At 37.0% G+C, this 19,915-nt stretch overlaps 2 protein-coding genes, 1 non-coding gene and 1 pseudogene across 6 annotated transcripts; 2 read left to right on the top strand and 2 right to left on the bottom strand.

The window, feature by feature from the left end:
- Positions 1-1,032: 1,032 nt before the first annotated feature.
- On the bottom strand, positions 1,033-2,850 carry LOC137744221 (4-coumarate--CoA ligase-like 6 pseudogene; annotated as a pseudogene).
- A 5,216-nt stretch (positions 2,851-8,066) lies between these two features.
- On the top strand, positions 8,067-13,599 carry LOC137746263 (uncharacterized). The gene is made up of 3 exons (XM_068486338.2): positions 8,067-8,411; positions 9,355-9,699; positions 12,934-13,599. Exons 1-3 carry the CDS (start codon positions 8,181-8,183, stop codon positions 13,456-13,458), a joined length of 1,101 nt encoding a protein of 366 aa, XP_068342439.2. The 5' UTR covers positions 8,067-8,180; the 3' UTR covers positions 13,459-13,599.
- Positions 13,600-13,692: 93 nt separating this feature from the next.
- On the top strand, positions 13,693-19,907 carry SDG38 (SET domain protein 38). Of its 4 annotated transcripts, none has more exons than XM_088681711.1 (8): positions 13,693-14,495; positions 14,594-14,649; positions 15,129-15,255; positions 15,703-15,772; positions 15,879-16,058; positions 16,468-16,539; positions 17,698-17,818; positions 19,771-19,907. In XM_088681711.1, the coding sequence occupies exons 1-7, from the start codon at positions 14,130-14,132 to the stop codon at positions 17,814-17,816; spliced, it is 990 nt and encodes a 329-aa protein (XP_088537837.1). In that variant the 5' UTR covers positions 13,693-14,129; the 3' UTR covers positions 17,817-17,818; positions 19,771-19,907. The 4 variants fall into 4 exon arrangements, with proteins under 4 accessions (XP_088537837.1, XP_088537836.1, XP_068342289.2 ...); XM_088681710.1 differs by lacking the exon at positions 19,771-19,907 and adding an exon at positions 18,151-18,330; XM_068486188.2 differs by lacking the exon at positions 19,771-19,907 and having other exon boundaries at positions 17,698-18,135.
- Positions 18,782-18,853, bottom strand: TRNAG-UCC (transfer RNA glycine (anticodon UCC)). Its single transcript has one exon. It is a non-coding gene; the product is annotated as a tRNA-Gly (tRNA).
- Positions 19,908-19,915: the final 8 nt, after the last annotated feature.

Raw genomic sequence — 19,915 nt, 5'->3', positions numbered from 1 at the left:
TACATATAAAATCAGTTTTGTATACTTAAAAAAAATTCCTTGTGAAACTAACAACGTAATTATTTGTACGATTAGTTTTGTATATTTTATTAATAGAATCAATTAGTATATTTTTTGAAAATTATTTGTGAAAAAAGACAGCTTAACTATACGAAGAATCTAAGTGTTTAACTATGCGAATAAATTTTGTCCCTCTTTGAAAAAAAAAAAAAAAAAAACGATCTCTCTACGAAATATGATAGATAATTTAACTCGACTTGTATTTATGCCTAAATATACAGTATATATTGTGTAGCGTCTTAAGTTTGCTTGTACTCGAATAAATCTGTATATCAGGGGCTGTATGCGAGCATGGTGGAATCTGGTATCTCTCACATGGGATATACAAGAAAAGCCCATCTCCATGGAAATGTTAAAGCTTTCGGCAAACATCAAATTTCACACGTCGTTTCAACCGAACCAAAACAAATAACGCACATATTTTTTTTTCTCTTTTCACATTTCTGTACTTATTTACATATTACTCACGTTGGTTTAGAGTTGAATGCTTTGACAACACCCATTGACGTTTGTAAATTGTCACATCGGTTTTTATATTTGTAAATTTACAACTACCATGACATGCTTAGTAGTTAGAGACGAATTTCAGGCTCATATGTCATACGGTATGTTTTGAATGCGATTCTTAGCTTTGATGAGATTGGAATGCCTCTGTGAGTCTTCCTAGCCCGTGAAAAGTTGGACTGCCGTGACGGAGCCACCAGTTGATCGCCTATCTAAAAAGAAAAAAAAAGAAAAAATTTCAAATTTAGACCTAACTCACATCTCCTAATATGAAAAGGAATTTAATCACTAATTAAAAACATAAATCCATTGATTTTAATATGTCCTAATTTAGATCCATTCTTTTTTCACATTTCTGATTTGGATAATTGATAAATCAAGGTAAATGATTATCATAATATTAAGATATGAAAAACTTTGGAATCACCAACACATAAACCCATATTCTTAAAACCATAGTAAAGGGCTTGTAGCTTAGTTTGTTTGGAACATACATCTCCTGCACTTGAGGTCCCGAGTCTGATTCTCCCGCTCCCTCAAAATCGCTTACATTTAAAAAATTATAAAAAAACCGATAACCATCTACAAATATTTTCAATAATAACAAAAACTAGAGTAGGAATAAATCTAGAGTCTAGAAGTCAAGAACTTCCTAAGCTCCCTTCTTAGGATCTTCCCAGCTGCAGACTTTGGAATTGAATCTGTAAAAACCATCTTCCTTACCTTCTTGCATGAAGCAACCTGTGCAGCCACAAAATCCATCACATTCTCCTCTGAAATTCGACTTCCGTGCTTCCTCAACACAAATGCCATTGGTCTATATCTCCCCACTTTCTTCATCCGCCATACCTGCCACTGCAACATCAAGTATCTCAGAATTGTTAATCAGCACTTTCTAAATCTGCCGGTGCAATCTGAAACCCCTTGTATTTGATCGCGTCTTTAAGCTGGTCTTGTAGGTTTAAGTATCCGTCTTCATCAAAGCACACAACGTCCCCTTTTTGCAGTCAATCCTCTTCATCAGTTGTCGACATTGTTGCCTCGGCATTGTTTAAGTATGCATTCATGGCAGGCCCGCGTAGCCACAGCTCACCGCTACTTGTTGGAGGCAGGGAGGATCCTGTTTTCCAATCCACCACTCTGACATGCGTGTTTGGAGCTAAAAGCCCTATTGAAGAAGGTTTTTTAAGGCTTTCGGTGTTGAAACCGCGAGTTCCTACTGCCGTGGTCTCAGTCATTCCATAACCCTGAATCTAATCTGCATGAGGAAGAAACCTGAACAAACCTGCTTCAAACTCTTGAGGCTTTGTTTGGCCAAACCATCCTTAACTTTTACTGTCAATGCTGTTAAAATTGGTGGAACGACCGGAAAGTGTGTAACTTTGTACTCATCAATTGCGTTCACCACCTCATTGACATCAAATTTCTTCATCACAACAATTCTTGATCCTAAAGACAACAACCCCATCACGAAAAGGGAGAACCCGTAAATATGAAACAACGGAAGAACATCCAAATACACATTGCTCAAACTCGAACCCTCATTGCAAAGCCTCAAACTGCACGAAAAGCTCCACTGCAGCTATGAAATTCCTGCGTGTGATCATAACACCTTTGCTCGCACCAGTAGTCCCCGAAGAATACATTATCACCGTGGTGTCCTGCTCCTAATCACCGGCCTCGAGCCAAATCAACATTACCATAAACAAGCTTATAAAAAACCAAAAAAAAAACATCATTCTTCGAATCCGAAACTGCATTTTCCGGCACAATAACATCCAATGCATATAGCTTACCAACGTATTCAAGTCCAGTAAAAGCACGACACGCTTTCAAACCACCAACCTGTTTCTTGATTTCCACGACACTGCTGAGAGGATTCATCGTCGTGACGATTGCACCAGCGTGCAAAACTCCCAAGAAAACAATGGGATAGTAAATGGAATTCGGCATAAGGATCAGAACAACGTCACCTTGTGAAACCCCCAACCATTTTTGGGAGGCCACATGCAAATGCTTTGACAAAAGAGTAGAGCTGGGAGTAAGAAAGCGAGGGCCCATGTGAGGAATCAATGAGGGCGGGTGAAAGCGAAACCCCATTGTGCTGGTGTGAAAAATGGGCGAGACAACATCCAGAAAAGGGTCAGTGGGGAGGGTAATTTCAGGGTGTTTACTGCGGTAAATTCCTACTTCTGGTGAAAACCACCAGGGGTAGTTGTGATTCTGAGTGTTATGTTTCTGTGAGATATGGCAGTTGAAGTTGTTGGTTAAGGTAGTTATGGTCATTGGGAAGAGAGAGAGAGAGAGAGAGAGAGAGAGGTTTCTGTGTTATTGATGTGTATTTTCCATGTACTTAAGTTTGAATCTCTTTTCTTAAACTAGTCACCAATGGGGTTTGAACTCATGCCATCATGTAAGGGCTCAACACATTTCCACCACTATGGTAAATGGCTAATTGCCTTTGACTAGTTTAAATTAATACATTGTAGGATTTTCTAGTATAAAATATAAAAACATTTGCAAGTGGTTTGTAGTTCAGTTAGTTAAAAACATTCGCACTTGCACTCAAGGTCCAATATTCAAATCCCCTTCTGTAGTTTTAGCATAATTTTAGTGTAGATTATTCTATTGTTTGTCAAAAAAAAAGAAAAGAAAAAAAGATATAGATAATTTGAGGTTAGTGTATTTCTGTTTGAGTAATTACAATTGAAATTGTGTGTTACTTGGTTGGAAGGGAAGGCTAAATAATCAAGGGGTTAACTGAGGAAGGTGTCAATTAATTGTAATTAAATTGTAATTAAATTGTTAGCCGAACATGTGGGCGGCCCAGACATAGATTCACATCCCGTAGTTTTTTATACTTGATTTTATATGTTTGCGTGACAAATTTGAACACAAATTTTGTTATCCACGAATCTTCAAGTTTTCTTTAATAATACATGGCATATAAAATTTAAGAGGTGTGAAAACCAAGTTTAGCGCTAAAAATTTATAGCATTGAGTGCTACGTAGCATTGAAACCACACATTTTGATCACAAGACAACACTTATGGCATATACCATCGTCATCATGTACATGAATCCATATGGGAGTATTCTGAATCCTTAATCATGAAGGTGAGACATGCGTAACTTGATCTAATAAAACACCCACTTATATCATTATTTAAATTAGACCAGTTGGTGAGGGTAGGATCCTCGCTCTCTTATATCACAATTTTTTTTTCTCGTAAATTAAATTAGTTTAAAAATATGATAAAAAGGAAAATTAGACGGAATTAACGTCAGAGATGACATTGATGTGCAATGTAAGAAAATGCAGATGACATTGATCCACTTTAGAAAATAGGGGACTTTAACGAAAAGCTTTCAGTACTGTTCACTTTAATGAAAAATCACATTTTCACATTAAAAAGTCAATCCTGGTATTATTCACTTTACGACAACATAAGAAACGACAATGAAGCATGTAATTTCTCGTTGTGATCCATACAGCAGCCCATCTTATAAGCCCACATGAATTACAAGTGTGGTCTGGGCCGACCATAAAAGCCCAGCAACATATGATACGGCTTTAAAGTCGCGTTGTGCGTTGATTGAGCGACCATCTCTCCATCATTTTCAAGTCAAAGGCTTTGGCAAAGGCATTAAAAACAGAGCGATGGAGAGTTTTGACGCAGATTCGGGTTTCAGGAGGTTAAGTGACGTAATTTGAGTTACAAGAGCAAGACTCGAATTGAGTTTCAAGATGCGTAAGTTTAAATGAAACAATTTATATAGAAATCGAACCGTGTGATGACACATACATTCACTCTCAATTGCAATATACAATGTCGAAGAGAAAAAAAACTGAATATACCACTAAATCAAGAACTAGCTGACACTAACTCTCGTCTTGACGGCTTTAATCCCCACTTAAACACGTGTACACTTTATGGAATAATTTCCATCTAGATATATACATTCGACCAATTCTTGGCTACTCAAAGATGAGTAGGAATTCCTACTCAAAACTCTTAGTGTTTTAATCACATAGTTTTGTGCATATGATCAGAACCGTTCATACTATGAATCACACTGTAAAGATCATCTTTGCAAAAAATAAATTAAAACTACGGTTGTTTAGTCAATCTATTGTAGCAAATACATAGACGGTTCGTAATGCTTTTATCAATTCCATTCATTTGTTTTTAAACAGTTTGATGACTAAACGACCTTAGTTTTAATTGTTTTTTGCAGAGGCGATCTTTATAGGGTGATTTATAATATGAATGGTTTTGATTATAAACACGAAGTTCTATAAATTGGCAATGAACAATTTTGAAAAATTTTGAGTAAGAATTCTTACTCATATTTGAGTAGTCAAATATTGTCCTATACATTCATGGAGGCAGATTCTCTACCCTCCAACTTCTCGTGCCCCCCTGTGCCTTTCTGTTTGTGTGGTCACGGTTAAGCCACGTCAACATTTTATATTACTATTCCTTTTTGTCTTATTATCTCCATAAAAAAATAATATAAAATGTTGACGTGGTTTAACCGTGATCACACAAAACATAAGAACACGAAAAATAAGAGGGCAGATAATCTACCCCGTACATTCATAGCTCACGAAAAACTTGCTGACACAATTACGGATTACCAGAAGCACCAAGAAGGAGTAAAGGGTAGGAGGGGACAGGAGTTTCCCAATTTGCACCAAACCATCAGATATGCCATAATTGCAAATAGCCCATGATTTCGACACGTTACCTTCGAATTTCATTGCCTCCCTTGGAAGCTCCTCCTCCGCTGGAGAAATGCATTTTGGTAGTGAAAAGAAAGTCTCACGCGCAGAGGGCATGCAAATGCTCCATCATATGTTATATTTTTGAAGCCTCCACCAACATTATAATATAAGGGGAAAGAGTGGGTCAGACTGCAGAAGCAATATCACTCGATCATTATCAAATCGATCGCAATCCTATTCTGTCATTTTTTTAGGTTCGACTCAGTAGCACATGTGAATGCTATGTGCTTGCTCATAGGTAAAATCATGATGCATCGATATGAAAGATAATAGCGCCGACCGTTATCAAAATGGTTGTGTATCGTATTGTGCCTATGGATTCTTCAATTGTTTGGACTTGGATTGAATCAACTTAGACCATCTTGAATCGAAGGGGCTACGTTTAGCCCTCGTTTAGATTATAGCCCTATAAGAAATTATTTTTTAATAAATAGTGTCAGACCATATCTATATACAATCTCCAACCGAAAGGGGCTATTTTCCATTCCCTTAAATAATTTATTATTTTAAGTTTGTTCTTTAATTTCATATGTTAATTGAATTAAACTACTATGTTAAAATAAGGTTTCCGGATATATTTTGAGGGCCACTTGTCGCTAAATGTTGTTTTAAGTTTCATGTTATTAAATATGTTAATTTTACTGCATGTTAACAACTTAGACATTAAAATAAGGTAAGATAATATAGAAGGGTGAAAAGGATGTCAGAAATAGTGTGGAAATGACTTAGGTATTTATAGGAAAAAAAAAATTAGAATTTTTAATTTTTTTTTTAATGTTGTCTTAATAAAAAAGGCTACATGATGTGAGCTAGTAGTACAACTGAGCCTAACTTTCAAGGCAGGCTGGCTGTACCCAGCCCTCTTGCCATTTGGCTATATTTTGGCCTGGTGGGTCCTAAATTTTTTTGACCAAGTCTTCCATTGGAGATGGATTTTGTATCAAAACGGGCTATGTTTTGGCCTATAGCCCTTTGACCAGCTCGGTTGGAGATGACCTTATGTTAGGATGGTTAGGTTTAGGTTTTTTCCATGATAGGTTGAAAACCTAATCTAACACCTATATAAATAGGGGTGTGATATACACACATCCCATTTTACTTCTCACACACTTTTTTAATTTTCCACCGTTGGATTGGATGAATTGAACAAAATCAACGGATATAAATTATCAATGGGTGTGTGAGAAGTAAAATGGGGTGTGTGGATAACACGCCCCTATAAATAAGGCCCCCTCACCAACAATGAGTTTCAATTTTCTGCAGCTACTTTGTGTGTGGTTTCTATTATTGATTGACATGTGTTAAGTTTATGACAACAAAATTAAGAAGGATTAAGTTTATTAACACGTATCAATCAATGATAGATGTCACAAAAAGACCACATACAAAATGAATGCAAAATATTTGTAACTCGCTTGCCAACTGCACCACATTTTTATTTTATTATCCCAATAGTGTAGCGTGCAAATATTAAATAGTGAGGAAGAACTGGTTTACTGCATATTGGTTGCGGCGTCTGTGTGCCTGCTAGTGTCTTATGTTGGGTACTGTCAACCTGAAAGAATTAAAACACTGTCACACGACGATATAATCGTTACACATTCTTTAATGAAGTTTATAATGTCAATTTAGTACTGTTAAGTGCATGTGCCTAGGTTTGCAAGTGAAAGGCAAAAAGCTGTTAATCTCAATAAGTTGGCAGCATCATTGAAAGTGCTTTTAAAGTAAGCTAAACGATACTTTTGTGAAACGTGATTAGAGAGGGTAACATCATGGTTCCACTTAAAAGGATTCAAGTACTAACAGTACGTAATAAAGGTATAGTAGCCCGTGGCTGGTGGCCCTCTTTAGATAAAATTGTCATTTACTTCCAACTCATTCTTCTTAGCTTTTTCCTGCAAACGCATATTTTTCACTAATTTAGGATTAGAAAAATGTTGGGGAGTTACCAAAATCTCACTTGTGTTGGACAATCAGACATGGATTGGATCAAAACATTTAGAATTATAATTCTTTTAAATTACGAGTAAACTATAGTTTTATTTCTCAACTATCACTTCTTTTAAAATAAACTTTTAAGATAAAGTTTCGTCAAATTGAATCACGTGACTTGCATGTGACTCATTTGTTAAGATAATGTCATCTTTGCATTGTGCATCTTGGATAAATTAGCTTGATTCTTGGATAGATATGCTATCGAGTCTTGGGCGTTAGGGTCTCGGGTTTGTGTCTTAGGTTTTGGTGTCTTCGTCTCTTCAGCATCCGCAACTCTAGAAGTTGAATCTCTAGCGTTAGGGTCTGCACTCTCGGTTATTAGATTTTTCAGGCCAAGTTCAAGGCTTCATGATACCATTCGAGCCTCCGACTCGTGAGTCCCTAGATTGAGTCTCGAGTGCCAGGCTTTGGTCTAGGGTCACAAGGAAGTCGAGGCTTGGGAGCAAGCAATAATTTTATATTAAAATGTTATTTTCAAGAGTTGAACTTGAAATCTCTTACTTATAAGAAAAAAAAAATACTACTAAGCATATCGCTGTTTACTTTTTGTAGATTAAACATAAATTAAATAAAATGATAAATTATCCTACGCACCAAACGAGCCTAACAATACCAACTGTGTTTGAAGTAGATTGAGTAGCACGCACCAAAAAGGGCGAGTGGAAAATGCAAATACAAAACTGCCCTCTCTTTTTATAAGCACTTGTTTCTATTTACTTCTATCCCTCATTTCATTATGCTCTGCTTCAACCAAACATAAGCTTCCTTTTGCTTCTATCCAAAAGCAGAGCAAACCAAAAACAGGGGAAGCTCAGAGGTTTATAACACACAGATGGGCCGGCTCGCACCGTTGTCGGAAGAGCCGATCATCAACGGAGAAGGCGCCGTGAACCGGTCGAGCAAAGGCATTCTGCGGAGCACTCAGCCGTGGCGGAACTGGATCAAGACCCACCTTTCTCCCCTCGTGCTCTTCCACAAGAGGTCGGACTTCAAAGTGCTTCTCAGCGTTCTGGGTTGCCCTCTCTTCCCTGTCTCTGCGCTCCCCAAACTACCCCTCAATGAGGTACTCATCCCTTCATTTTTTGTAATTAGTTATCATGATTTGATCATGAGTACATAATGTGTTTGGATCATTTGGACCTCGGTATGCATAACAGAGTATCTAGTTTTTCTTGTTTAGTATTTTTTAATACAAACTGGAGAAGGAGAAATCAAGTACGTAACTTAAGGTGTTAAAATAATCGTTCTTAACCAAATAAGTTAAAAGTCGGATTAACTTATTTACATTGTTGATTAAACATAATTTATCACTTCTCTAATACAAATGGGTTTCACATATAAGTGAGAAAGCGGTCATCGATATGATTAATATAACTGATATTTAAGAGGATGTAATCAAATGCATAATCGATCATAAGTAGAACTGTTCATAATCACTTACCTACAAACCAGTTGTGTTTTTCTTTTAACATGATTTTTTTTTTTTTTGGTTTAAAAGTTTTATTGGGTTTACTTTTGTTGAGGGAGAGTGGGTTCCCATGCATGTGAGAAAATAACGACTGACAATGGGCTAAAGAGTGAGCAAAGTGGTGGTGTTATGGGTCTTCTTTTGGTTTGTGTTTTTGCTCAGCTTTTTTGGCAAGTTGCTTCCCACACTTGTCTCCCACCATGAAAAAAGGAAGCACCTTTAATTTTGGATGAAATTTAATATTTTTTTTAGTACAACGACATATTTTATATTAAAAGAAGAAAGAAATTCGGTTAAGTCACACAATGACAATTCAATTTGGTATCGAATACGCCAGTCGAGATTCGAACATAAGATCTCTCATTTACAAATAAAGAAAAATATCACCAGATCGTAGTACTGAATGACTGTATGAAATTTAATTTTTAAAAATAATTAACATGTACTTAAAAAAAAAAATCTTAAACAATAAACAAATTCATGAAGTTTTTATTATCCTCTGATTATTTATTTATTTTTTAATGGGTTTCTTAAGCAGGTGTCTTCTACTGCACAATACATCGTACAACACTTCACAGCTGCTACTGGTTGTCGCAAGCTAGAAGGCAAAGTGAAGAACATATTCGCAACCGGGAAAGTGATCATGGCAATGGTGAATGATCCCGGCCCCAGTGGCAGCTCAGCTGCCGGAGCCACCACAGTTTCGGAAAAAGGATGCTTTGTGATGTGGCAGATGGTTCCTAATAAGTGGCTCATTGAGCTAGTTCTAGGTGGTCACAAGGTGGCAGCTGGTAGCGACGGCTTTGTCGCTTGGCGCCACACGCCCTGGCTAGGCGCCCACGCTGCCAAAGGTGGTGTTCGTCCTCTCCGGCGAGCTCTTCAGGCAAGTCCTACTTAACTAAATATTTTTTGAATTAGAATTAATTCATCTAAATGTCGTGGTTTGGTCCCAAAGAAAGTTGCACTGGGAAAATGTGTCTGAGGGGAACAAGGGCAAATAAATATGAAAAAGGTTCATCTCTGAATCTCTTCCACCAAATCCATCAATCCGAACCTTTGAAATTTAATTCAACGGCTAAAATTATTATAACTTTTAAAGAGGTCTATGTTTTTAGCTGTTGGATCAAATTTCAAGGAACCAGATTGGTGGATTTGCTGGAAGGGATCCGGAGAGAGGATCCCTTTCCAATAAATATAGTGTTGCTTGTTAGGTACATGTTAGGTAGGGTAGTATGAAAATAATGAACTTTTTGTACCAGAACTGCCATCTGCATTTGTCACACTTTAATTGAGAGAGGCGTCACCAAAATTATAGAAATAAGTTGCTAGATATTTAGCAAGAGCAAGCCAATTTCAAAGAGGGTTAGACTGTAAATTTGAACTATTGATCCAATCGATTATAATTAGAATGTAGTTCCAAATCACAATTTCACAATGTACGCATTAGTCTGATAACATACATCTAACAAGAAAATATTAAGTGCATCTACAGTTGAAGTGTATGAGAAAAGAAAATGAAATTGTTTATAATACTCTACAAAGTCATCTTGCGCTCTAGATGCACTCTTCCCTAATGTAAAAGATACATACAGAAGGGTGAAGCAAAACGACTCTTTTGGAGTGCATATAACAGCTCCTAAAGAAATAAGCTCCTAAAAACATTATTTTGTCAAAATTTTTGTAGTGAAGCTAGAGTTGGCTAGTACGTAGTAGAGCAATGTACTCTCGAAAGATTGTGAATCTAGACCATTGACGTCAACTTTTGTCATAATGTGTAATAATGTAGTTTAAATTCGTCTTTAGCGAGAATCGAATCTAAGACACTTCATAATGTGTAATTTAACTATACAGGTTAACAATATTAACCTTATGTGTATTTTACGATTTAAGCGTATTCAAAACACAAAAGCACATGAAAATAGAAAAGCTATTCATATACTCATCTTTACTTCTTACACATTTTTGTTAATTTTTTTACTATTGATATTCTTCAATTCATTCAATCCGACAGTAGAAAATAGAAATGATGTGTAAAAAATAAAAATGGTTGTGTGGATTGCTCTAGGCTTTTTTTATTTTTATTTTTTATTTTTTTATTTTAATCTTCATTATCAATTAAAAGAGAATGAAAAGATAATTCGGTGGTTTATCAAAATAAAATCATTGACAATAATCTAATTTAAAAAAATAAAAAATTTTACATTTTCTCTCTCTCTCTCTCGTATCTTTCCAGCTTCTCTCTCTTCTATATATTTTGTTCTTTTAATAATTTATTTATAGGGTTAAATTCTATTTACTGTCTTGAAGTTTCGTGGTTTTCAACATTTAGTACATCAAGTTTTTTTTTTTTGTTCCAGAATCATACCTAAAGTGTTAATTGTGGAACAATTTTATACATTCATTAGTCAAACTGTTAAGTCTGCCGTTAACTAATGATGTGATGCTTACATGGACAATGATTGAGCGCTATATGTCATTAAGAGTCCACGTGGATTTTTTTTTTTTTTTCAGAAGGGATTTAAAAAAAAAAAAACCGTACTCTCCCTCCCTCGTCCCCGCACCCTCTCTCTCCCTTCTCTCTATTGCAACCTGCACCACCCTCCCTTCTCTCCTCCTCCCTTCCTTATCCCTCCATTCTCTCATCTGCACTAACCCACCATGTCGCTGTTCTCGATCTCACCAAGTTTTCATCTTTCAATTCTCTTCAAGCTAAAGTTTAATCATTTTTTGCACACCACCAAGAACAAAAATTCACCAACAAATTTATCCCACCCAACGAAACAAAAAAAAAAAAAAAATTCCAAAAAACAATTCAAGAAAAAGTAAAATAAAACCCAACTTGATCGAATCCCACCAAACAAATCAAACCTAACCTGATCGAGTACAACTCTAAGAAAATGGCGCGCTACAAAAGAAAAGCACATCGGGTTGGATCTGGATGCCGTCGACATCGATCTCAAGAGCAAACAAAAGAAAAGCACATGGGTCAATATACGCCCAACCTTTTCAATTCCGCTACAAAAGAAACCCTTTGGAGGTGCTGTGACGGCGAGAGAGAGAGAGGACATCAACAGGAACCACGTCGGGTCGGATCTGGATGCCGTCGACATCGATCTCAAGAGCGGCGATCTGGTGAACTTGTGGATCGAGTACGACGGGTCGAGTCAGGTCATCAACGTCTCGGTTTCGTACTCGAACTTGAAACCCAAAGACTCGGGTTGCAGAAGAGAGAAGGGATGATGCAGAAGAGAGAAGGGAGGGAGAGGGTGCGAGGGGATGATGCAGAAGAGAGAAGGGAGGGAGAGGGTGCGGGGATGAGGGAGGGAGAAGATGGTTTGTTCTTTTTTTTTTTAACCCCTTCTGAAAAAAGAAAAAAAAATCCACGTGGACCCTTAATGACATGTGGTGTCCAGTAATTGTTCACATAAGCGCCACATCATCAGTTAACGGCAGACTTAACAGTTTGACTAACGGATGTATGAGACTGTCCCAAAATTAACACTTTAGGTATGACTCCGGAACGAAAAAAAACTTAATGGACTAAATACTGAAAACTATGAAATTTCAGCGTAAGAAACTATTTTTTGCTCTTATTTATATTTACACACGTATAATATGTGGGCTTCACATGTGAGGAATTTTTCTTTATTTTACTTGCATTCATTGAGATTTTGACGTAGTAAATGTTGAAAACCATGAAACTTGAAGATAGTAAACAGTTTTTGTCCTTATTTATATTTACACACGTATAATATGTGGGCTTCGCATGCATGTGATGAATTTTTCTTTCTTTTACTTGCATTCATTGAGATTCATGACAAACACCAAAACCATTGAATGCGTTCACAGTCAACGAATGCAATGGTTGTTTTTTTGTTTAACATAGTAACCGGCTATGTATTATCTCTTTTATGATATGTGTGCGAGCTCACCTGCATTCATTTCGATTTACGACGAACACAAAGTTATTGAATGTCTTATTTAACCTCGGTTAAACATATCCAATGAGCACAAAAATGATCTTTGTGCTCGTCAAAAGATTACCACAAGTAAATAGACTACGTATAATATAAGACGTTATATCAGTGATGAAATGTTTTTCTTTTTTGGTTAGTAGGGATTAGATCCAATGGCTATATCAGCTGTATTTGCCCCAGCACAGTACATGGGAGAAAAGCAAATCACAGGCGTCGATTGCTTCGTGTTGAAATTGTCAGCCGATCAAACGGATCTGGCTGAACGAAGCGATAGCACAGCAGAGATGATCAAACATGTAATATTTGGCTACTTCAGCCAAAGAAATGGACTGCTGGTGTACTTAGAGGACTCATACTTAACCAGGATCCACTCTCCTGGCGCCTACCCTACCTACTGGGAGACCACCATGTCGACGAAAATCGAGGACTACCGGACCGTGGAGGGTGTGATGATCGCGCACGCCGGTCAGACGAGCGTGATCATCACACGGTTCGGGGATAATCTAAAGACGGGGTCCGCGATCACGCGGCTGGAAGAAACATGGGCCATTGATGATGTTGCATTCAACGTCCCCGGCTTGTCCATGGATTGCTTCATTCCTCCTAAAGAAGTACAGAAAGATTACCCTAAGAAAGATTTTGATTGGAGATCACCGTTAGATTGATGATGAAATGATGGTGATGATCTTGATCAAGATTAGTTGATAACAAAAGGATTTCATTATATGTTTTGATCCATGCCTTGTGTGAACAGTTGACTATTTTTGTCTCTTCATATACAAAGTGTAGATACAGTTATTTTCATACATGCTTGTGTACATCTTTGTTTTTTTTTTTTCAACAATTATTTAAGAGTTTGTTTGATAACTATTTTTTTTTTAATTTTTTTTTTTTTACTATAGAAAGTAGTAGATGGTCTATTTCTTTCAGTTATTCGATAAAATGCTTGCTCCACAAATCTCGACAGCATGTGTCGACAACATTGACATTAGCATCTGTTGACACTCAATAAACTCACTTGGAAGCTTTCGGCGTCTATTGAAATTTTTTTTTTTTTTTTTTTTTGGTGATGCTAAAAGTTTAGTTTTTGTTGAAAAAAAAAAAGTTTCGATAATTTTACTCTGTAACCTTAGAGATTAGAATTATAAATCTGTTATTGCTTAAGAAGAACTGAACTTAAGAGCTTTATTCAATGAACACTACTTGACTATTACTACGAATATGCAAATCACGGTTAATTGTATATGTAATTAACTGAAAAAGCTTTTGTGCGGGTAGATACAGGACAAAAGCTTTGAAAGCTTTGAAAGTTTGAAAGTTCGCGAGTGCGTGAAAAATGGGACTGGTCCGTTGTAGCCGTTGGGCTTCGCGCCTCAAAACATTGAACTCCCAATGCAAGCCTTTCCTCTCCGCCACCTCCTCCTTCTCCTCCGGCACCACAGCCGGGAATGAGAATCCAGGTCGACCCGGACCGCCTCCGATTCAAGTCGCGCTCACAGAGTCATCCGGGCGCGGCGTCTTCGCTACCCGGAAAATCGAGAACGGCGAGCTCATACACACAGCCAAGCCCGTCCTGTCTCACCCTTCCCTCTCCACCGTCCACCGGGTCTGTTATTTTTGCCTCAGAAAGCTCAGAAACACGGAGACCTCCCAACCCCAACGTGTTTCGTTTTGCAGCGACGATTGCAAAGAGCAAGCTAAGGTGGGCAGTTCGAATTTTGGGTTATGCGCACCAAGTGTTCGAGCTTTTGTCTCTGAAAGAAATTGCTTAATTTGGGTTGCATTACTGTTCTTTTTTAGGGTTTTTATGATGTTGAGATGAGAGCAGATTGGTCTGTTTATGATGACTATTGCAGGTATGCTTGTTTTGCAGACAATGGAACAATATAGTTTATAGTACAGAAGTTACTCATGCTACACACTGTATTTGCAGAATTTTGTTATTTCTACCATTTCTTTATCATGTATGTATTGTAGGAAAACCATCAAGATTTCATCTTAAAGCGGTTTGTGATCTAACGGAAGTCATTAGAGAGTTTCCTTGCTTCTTTCCGGTGTCATTGATTCTTGTGTCGACATTTTTGCCCCATTAACAGGGCTTAACAAAAACAAGAACAGCAACTGCTAGTACAAATACTTCTTTAGTTGATGAGCGTCAAAATTGTTTTTGTTTTAAGTATTTCACATGAAAGGGAAATAACAATTTTGCACAAATTTGTTTTACATATTTAGTTATGCTTGTTTTTTATACCTGGTCTGACAAGTCAGAAATGCTTCTAGCTTTGATGGTGATATACGTATTAATTTGGTTACTTGTAATTGTCTCTTACTAAAGGTCCCATGGTTTGAAATACCCACTTCTTGTAAAGCGGTTGGCTTGTATGGTCATGTTGGGAGCTGCACCTGCCAATCTTCTTGACATACTCCAACCTGCTAGGTTATCCGCAGAGATGATTTCAGAGGTCAGTACATTGGCTTTATTCTATGTTGATGACGCTAGAGTTTGAACGTTGAAATGGTATCATGACTTTATTTTCTTTATATACGTTCCACTAAGTAGAAGGAGCTTTGAATTCTATTCCCGCTTCCCTAGTGAGCAAAATTCACTTACTTGTACCTGGCGTGTTTGTCATGCTTTCAGAACAATTATAGCCCTTATGTCTTTCACTTTAAAAGTAATTTTCTTGGTTTCTTTGTCTTAAGAAGAGTATCAAATATATTAAAAATTAGGGATGCATAGCTTATTCTGGTTCCTTCTTCGGGTGGTTGAAAAGCTTGAAAACTTGACAGTTTGTATTTCTTTTGATCATCAAAGTTCCCTGCCTTTTCTCTTTATTGCTACAACTTTGTAGTAGGCATTACCAGAATAAATTACTTGTTTATTTATGCATCAAGGTGACAATTTTCAGATGGAAGCGGGGTTTGGCTTGCTAAGGAGTACCTTCAGAAACTCAAATATCATGGATGAACAGATGTCATGTATCCTTCAACTGACTGAAAATTAATATTGCTTTCCATCTTAGTTTTCAGATCATGTGTACTTGGCATCAGCATTTGGGAGAATACTTTTCTTTGACATTAGAAGTTTTAACTAAGCAATGGTATATTGGCATACTGGCACGCATTCGCATTAATGCATTTCGAATTGAGTTGGTTGGGGGACTGTATGATGATCTCCTGTCATCAGCAGCAGCATCTATAGATGCTGAAGCTGCTGTCGGGAATGCTGTTTATATCCTTCCATCGTTCTATAATCATGATTGTGGTAAGCTCTTCTTGTCTTCTGCTTCTGCACTATTTTGGTAAAACTTTTCTCCCTCCTTTATTTTAATTATTTGAAATTGCAACTTTTCTCGGGAGACGGAATATGGAAATTAAGAACTAAACCATAAGTGTTTTGGGCATATTCAGCTTAGGCTTAGCACATGGGGTTATCACAAAAGCAATGAAAGTTCTAGGTCCAGTTAATATCTTCCAGATGTTAATCTAATTTAGTCAAGATGTTAAATGAAATTTAATTTTACATGATATAAGACATTGAATAAAGTAGTTCGCACGGTAGGAGAAGCTGATAATTGTGCATATGTTCCCGTAGACACCTGTATGGCTCTATCATCCACCTCATGTCTGCTTTGAGAAATTTGAATCAGCTGTTATTTATTTTTTTACTTCAGATCCAAATGCCCACATTATATGGATAGAGAACACAGATGCAAGATTGAAGGCCCTACGCGATGTGGATGCAGGTATGTGTATTGTGCAATAGTTTCTCTTTTAACAATGCTAAAGAACTACTTGCATTAATAGAAAACCAAATTCTTAAGCATACTGAAGATAGTCACAAATAAGAAATAAATATTACAAGGAAAGAAACAGAAAGAAAAAAAAAAAATCCTTAAATTCCCAAATCTTAGCTTCCAAGAGTGCCGTGGATGCTTAGCCAACCAATGTGGCATGTGTGCTCAAGATTTCCCCTCACGTGGACCCTTCAGGCTGTCATATGCCTGGAGAAGTGGTTTCTCATTTGGGTATGTGTGGTCTTCATTAAGGTGACCTAAACTTATTTTTGTAGCCAAATTTTTTTTTTAGGTGGACCGGACAGGCTGAATAGTACATAAAACTATATTCGACATTTAGCCCAACCAACTATAGGACTCCTGTTTGCTTCGTTTTTGGAAAGGAAGGTTGTTTTCACTTGTTGTTGCGTTAAGTGGTTACAACTATATATACATGTTGCAGCTGGTTGTTTACTATCGAACACTACAGTGAAGGATTAAATTACTGTACGACAATCCTAGAATCCCTTGGAGTTGAGGATGATGGCTGATCTCGAAGGGTGACTGCGGGCCTTGGTTTAAGTGATCTATCATTTCATGGACTTTCTGCATTTTGTATATACTGTATAGTTGTAAGTTGTAGCCGTTCTCAATGAAATAAAGTAAAAACAATTATATTCTCCACAAACCAAGTTCTTTCTTTCTATAGGTCCAAGGGCACCAGTCTCTTCATAAGTAGTCTTTACATCCCCACATTCATTATCTTCATCATATGCAATACCTGTTCCGCCATCTTAAATTCTTAATGTTATCAACGTTGGCTATTAATTTAGGGTCCCCATCTTTTGGTGAATAGCGTTTGCGTCTGGCAAACACTCGTTAATAAAATACCTCACCCCGTCCCACAATCTTAATGTTAACAGCATATGCATGTAATGCTAAGAGTCAAGCCAATGGAAAGTAATGTATCGAAGCTGTTGCTTCAAAAAGACTTATTTTGTGATAACCATATAACATTAGCGTACCATATATGAGTTTGGGGCTAGGTAGATATGGTAAAGACGTGCCTATGCAAAATACTACACAGGGTCAGTAAAAAGTACGTTATTGGGTGTTTTGCGTTTTCAGGTGAAGAGCTCCGGATCTGCTACATCGATGCGAGCATGGATCATGATGCCCGGCAGAGTATACTGTCCCAGGGGTTTGGTTTTCAGTGCAGTTGCCTTCGGTGTCTGTCCGGTGATTAATGGTATTTCTTGCATCTGCCATAAAATTCGCTTCAAGATAGTTTGTTGATTGGTTTCATATTTAGTTTTTGGTTTCAAAGCCATATTTTTGGGCCAACCTTTTTATAACCCGCCATGTTAGATGCCCTGAAAATTTAATGGTCTAATAAGTTTGGGATGCAATGACAACATGATAATTAATAATTCAGCACTCTATTTTAGGACTTACATGTAATGGATTTACCGTCATCGTAACATTATGTTCTAATAACACATGACATGTATAAGTTTCTCAACGCATGACATTGAATTATTGATCACAACGCCACTTAACGATAAATCTGTTTCATACAAGGCTTTTGTTTTAGATGCCTAATCCAACATTGACATGCTTGAAAGCGCTATGTACCGAGTGTTCTTGCAAGTTGCATGTGGTTAGAGAAGCATTTAAAAATTTGTGTGCTTCATACTCGAAATTGGATTTTGAGCAAGTTGAGTTTAGCAATCAAAACTCCACTAAAACTCACGTTCTTCACATGAGTTGTTATGCCGAATCAGTCGCTTAATATCCTTGGCCTCTACCTTCTCAAAGAAATTGTGACACTCTTGCGCAGGTTGTCTTGCAAGGTATTGGGATAAATCCTAAAACGAGAATTCTCCTAAAAAGAAAAAACAAACAAACAAAAAGGGAAACGAGAAAGTGGTTTTTGAACAACCTGAGTTTAGCAAATGAAAACTCCACTAAAACTTTTGTTGTTAACATGAGTTGTTATTGCTGAATTAGTCGCTCAAAATGAATAAATCCTACAATGAGAATTCTCCTAAAAAGAGAAAACAAACAAACAATATTCATCTTGGCTGCGTAAGGATTATTTTGGATATGCAAGAATTTTTTTTTTTTTTTTTTTTTTGAATAGACGATATTCTCTACACTAAGGGGATGGGGAGTAAAGAAAAGTAATGCGAAAAATAAATAGTGCAAAAATTGCGTTTGCCGGGAGTCGAACCCGGGTCTATTGCTTGGAAGGCAATTATCCTAACCGTTGGACTACAAACGCTTGAGGTAACAATCCAGCACATTCTCGACTTATAAATAAATCATGCTCTTTTTTGTTGTTGGATTTCATGGCTAACTAGTTACATATTGTATTATGGAAAAGAAAAATTGACATACAACGCCGATTGAGCACGACGATCATTTAGTCTTGGTAAAATTTAGTCTTTATTTTGCTTTGTATGCTATTCTTTTCAGATAAATAATATATAATGTTGATTGAGATTTATAGGCTTTGTTCACCAAAATTCAGAGATGATTAACTTAAGAACAAATTTTAAAGTTCGATTGTCAATCCAAGTGGTTGTTTGGCAATAAAAACACTAACTATGTCTCTCTAATAGATAATTATCAACCGATATACTCATAATTAGAAAACAATCGCACACAATAGACGACTGGCCTACTTCTCATTGTTCCATCCACACCATTTTTGACCCTAGATTATTTTGGGGGTTAAAATCACAAATGGTCATAAAAACCCCACCCCACCTAAGAACCACTAATAAAAAACATAATGGGGGAGATGCCAAGAGAGTTCCCGCCAACTTTGCCGTTGGCAAAAAAATGTGTGAAAGGGTGGCATAAAAAGAGTCCTCCCTCTTGTGCCAAAATCCTCCCTAACAAAATAACCAACTCCATTTCCACACATTCACGTAACTCCCATCTCACTCCTACCTCCACCCTTCCTTTCTCTCTCTAGAATATCAAGTGTACAAAAACCAAATCCAAACTACCAATCTTTTTACCTCATAAAAACCTTAGGTAGTTTACTTGCTTTTTTTTTCTCTTTTGGGATAGGAAGTGTTTAGCTAGGGTTTCAACCCAACCATGCATTTTTTACTGCAACAACTTTTGTTTGTTATCTTTTTTTTTTCTTCTTTCATTTGATTAATTTGTGTTTTTCTTTCTTTTTTTCAGTTTTCTTGGCAGTGATGGGAGCTGTGTTCCTCAACTCTTTCTCACCACCGTCAGCAGTTGCGCGGGATAAAGTCTTGAGAGTGTGTGATGATCATAAGAGGAATTGGTGCTTGTTGAAGAGAAAAAGGAGTGTGGTTTTGTGTCA

Source organism: Pyrus communis, chromosome 12 (assembly GCF_041283825.1).
Source record: "Pyrus communis isolate YQ-2024b chromosome 12, ASM4128382v1, whole genome shotgun sequence".
Classification (NCBI taxonomy): domain Eukaryota; kingdom Viridiplantae; phylum Streptophyta; class Magnoliopsida; order Rosales; family Rosaceae; genus Pyrus; species Pyrus communis.
Note: the sequence above shows the minus strand (reverse complement) of the source record. Positions and strands in the feature narration are given on the sequence as shown.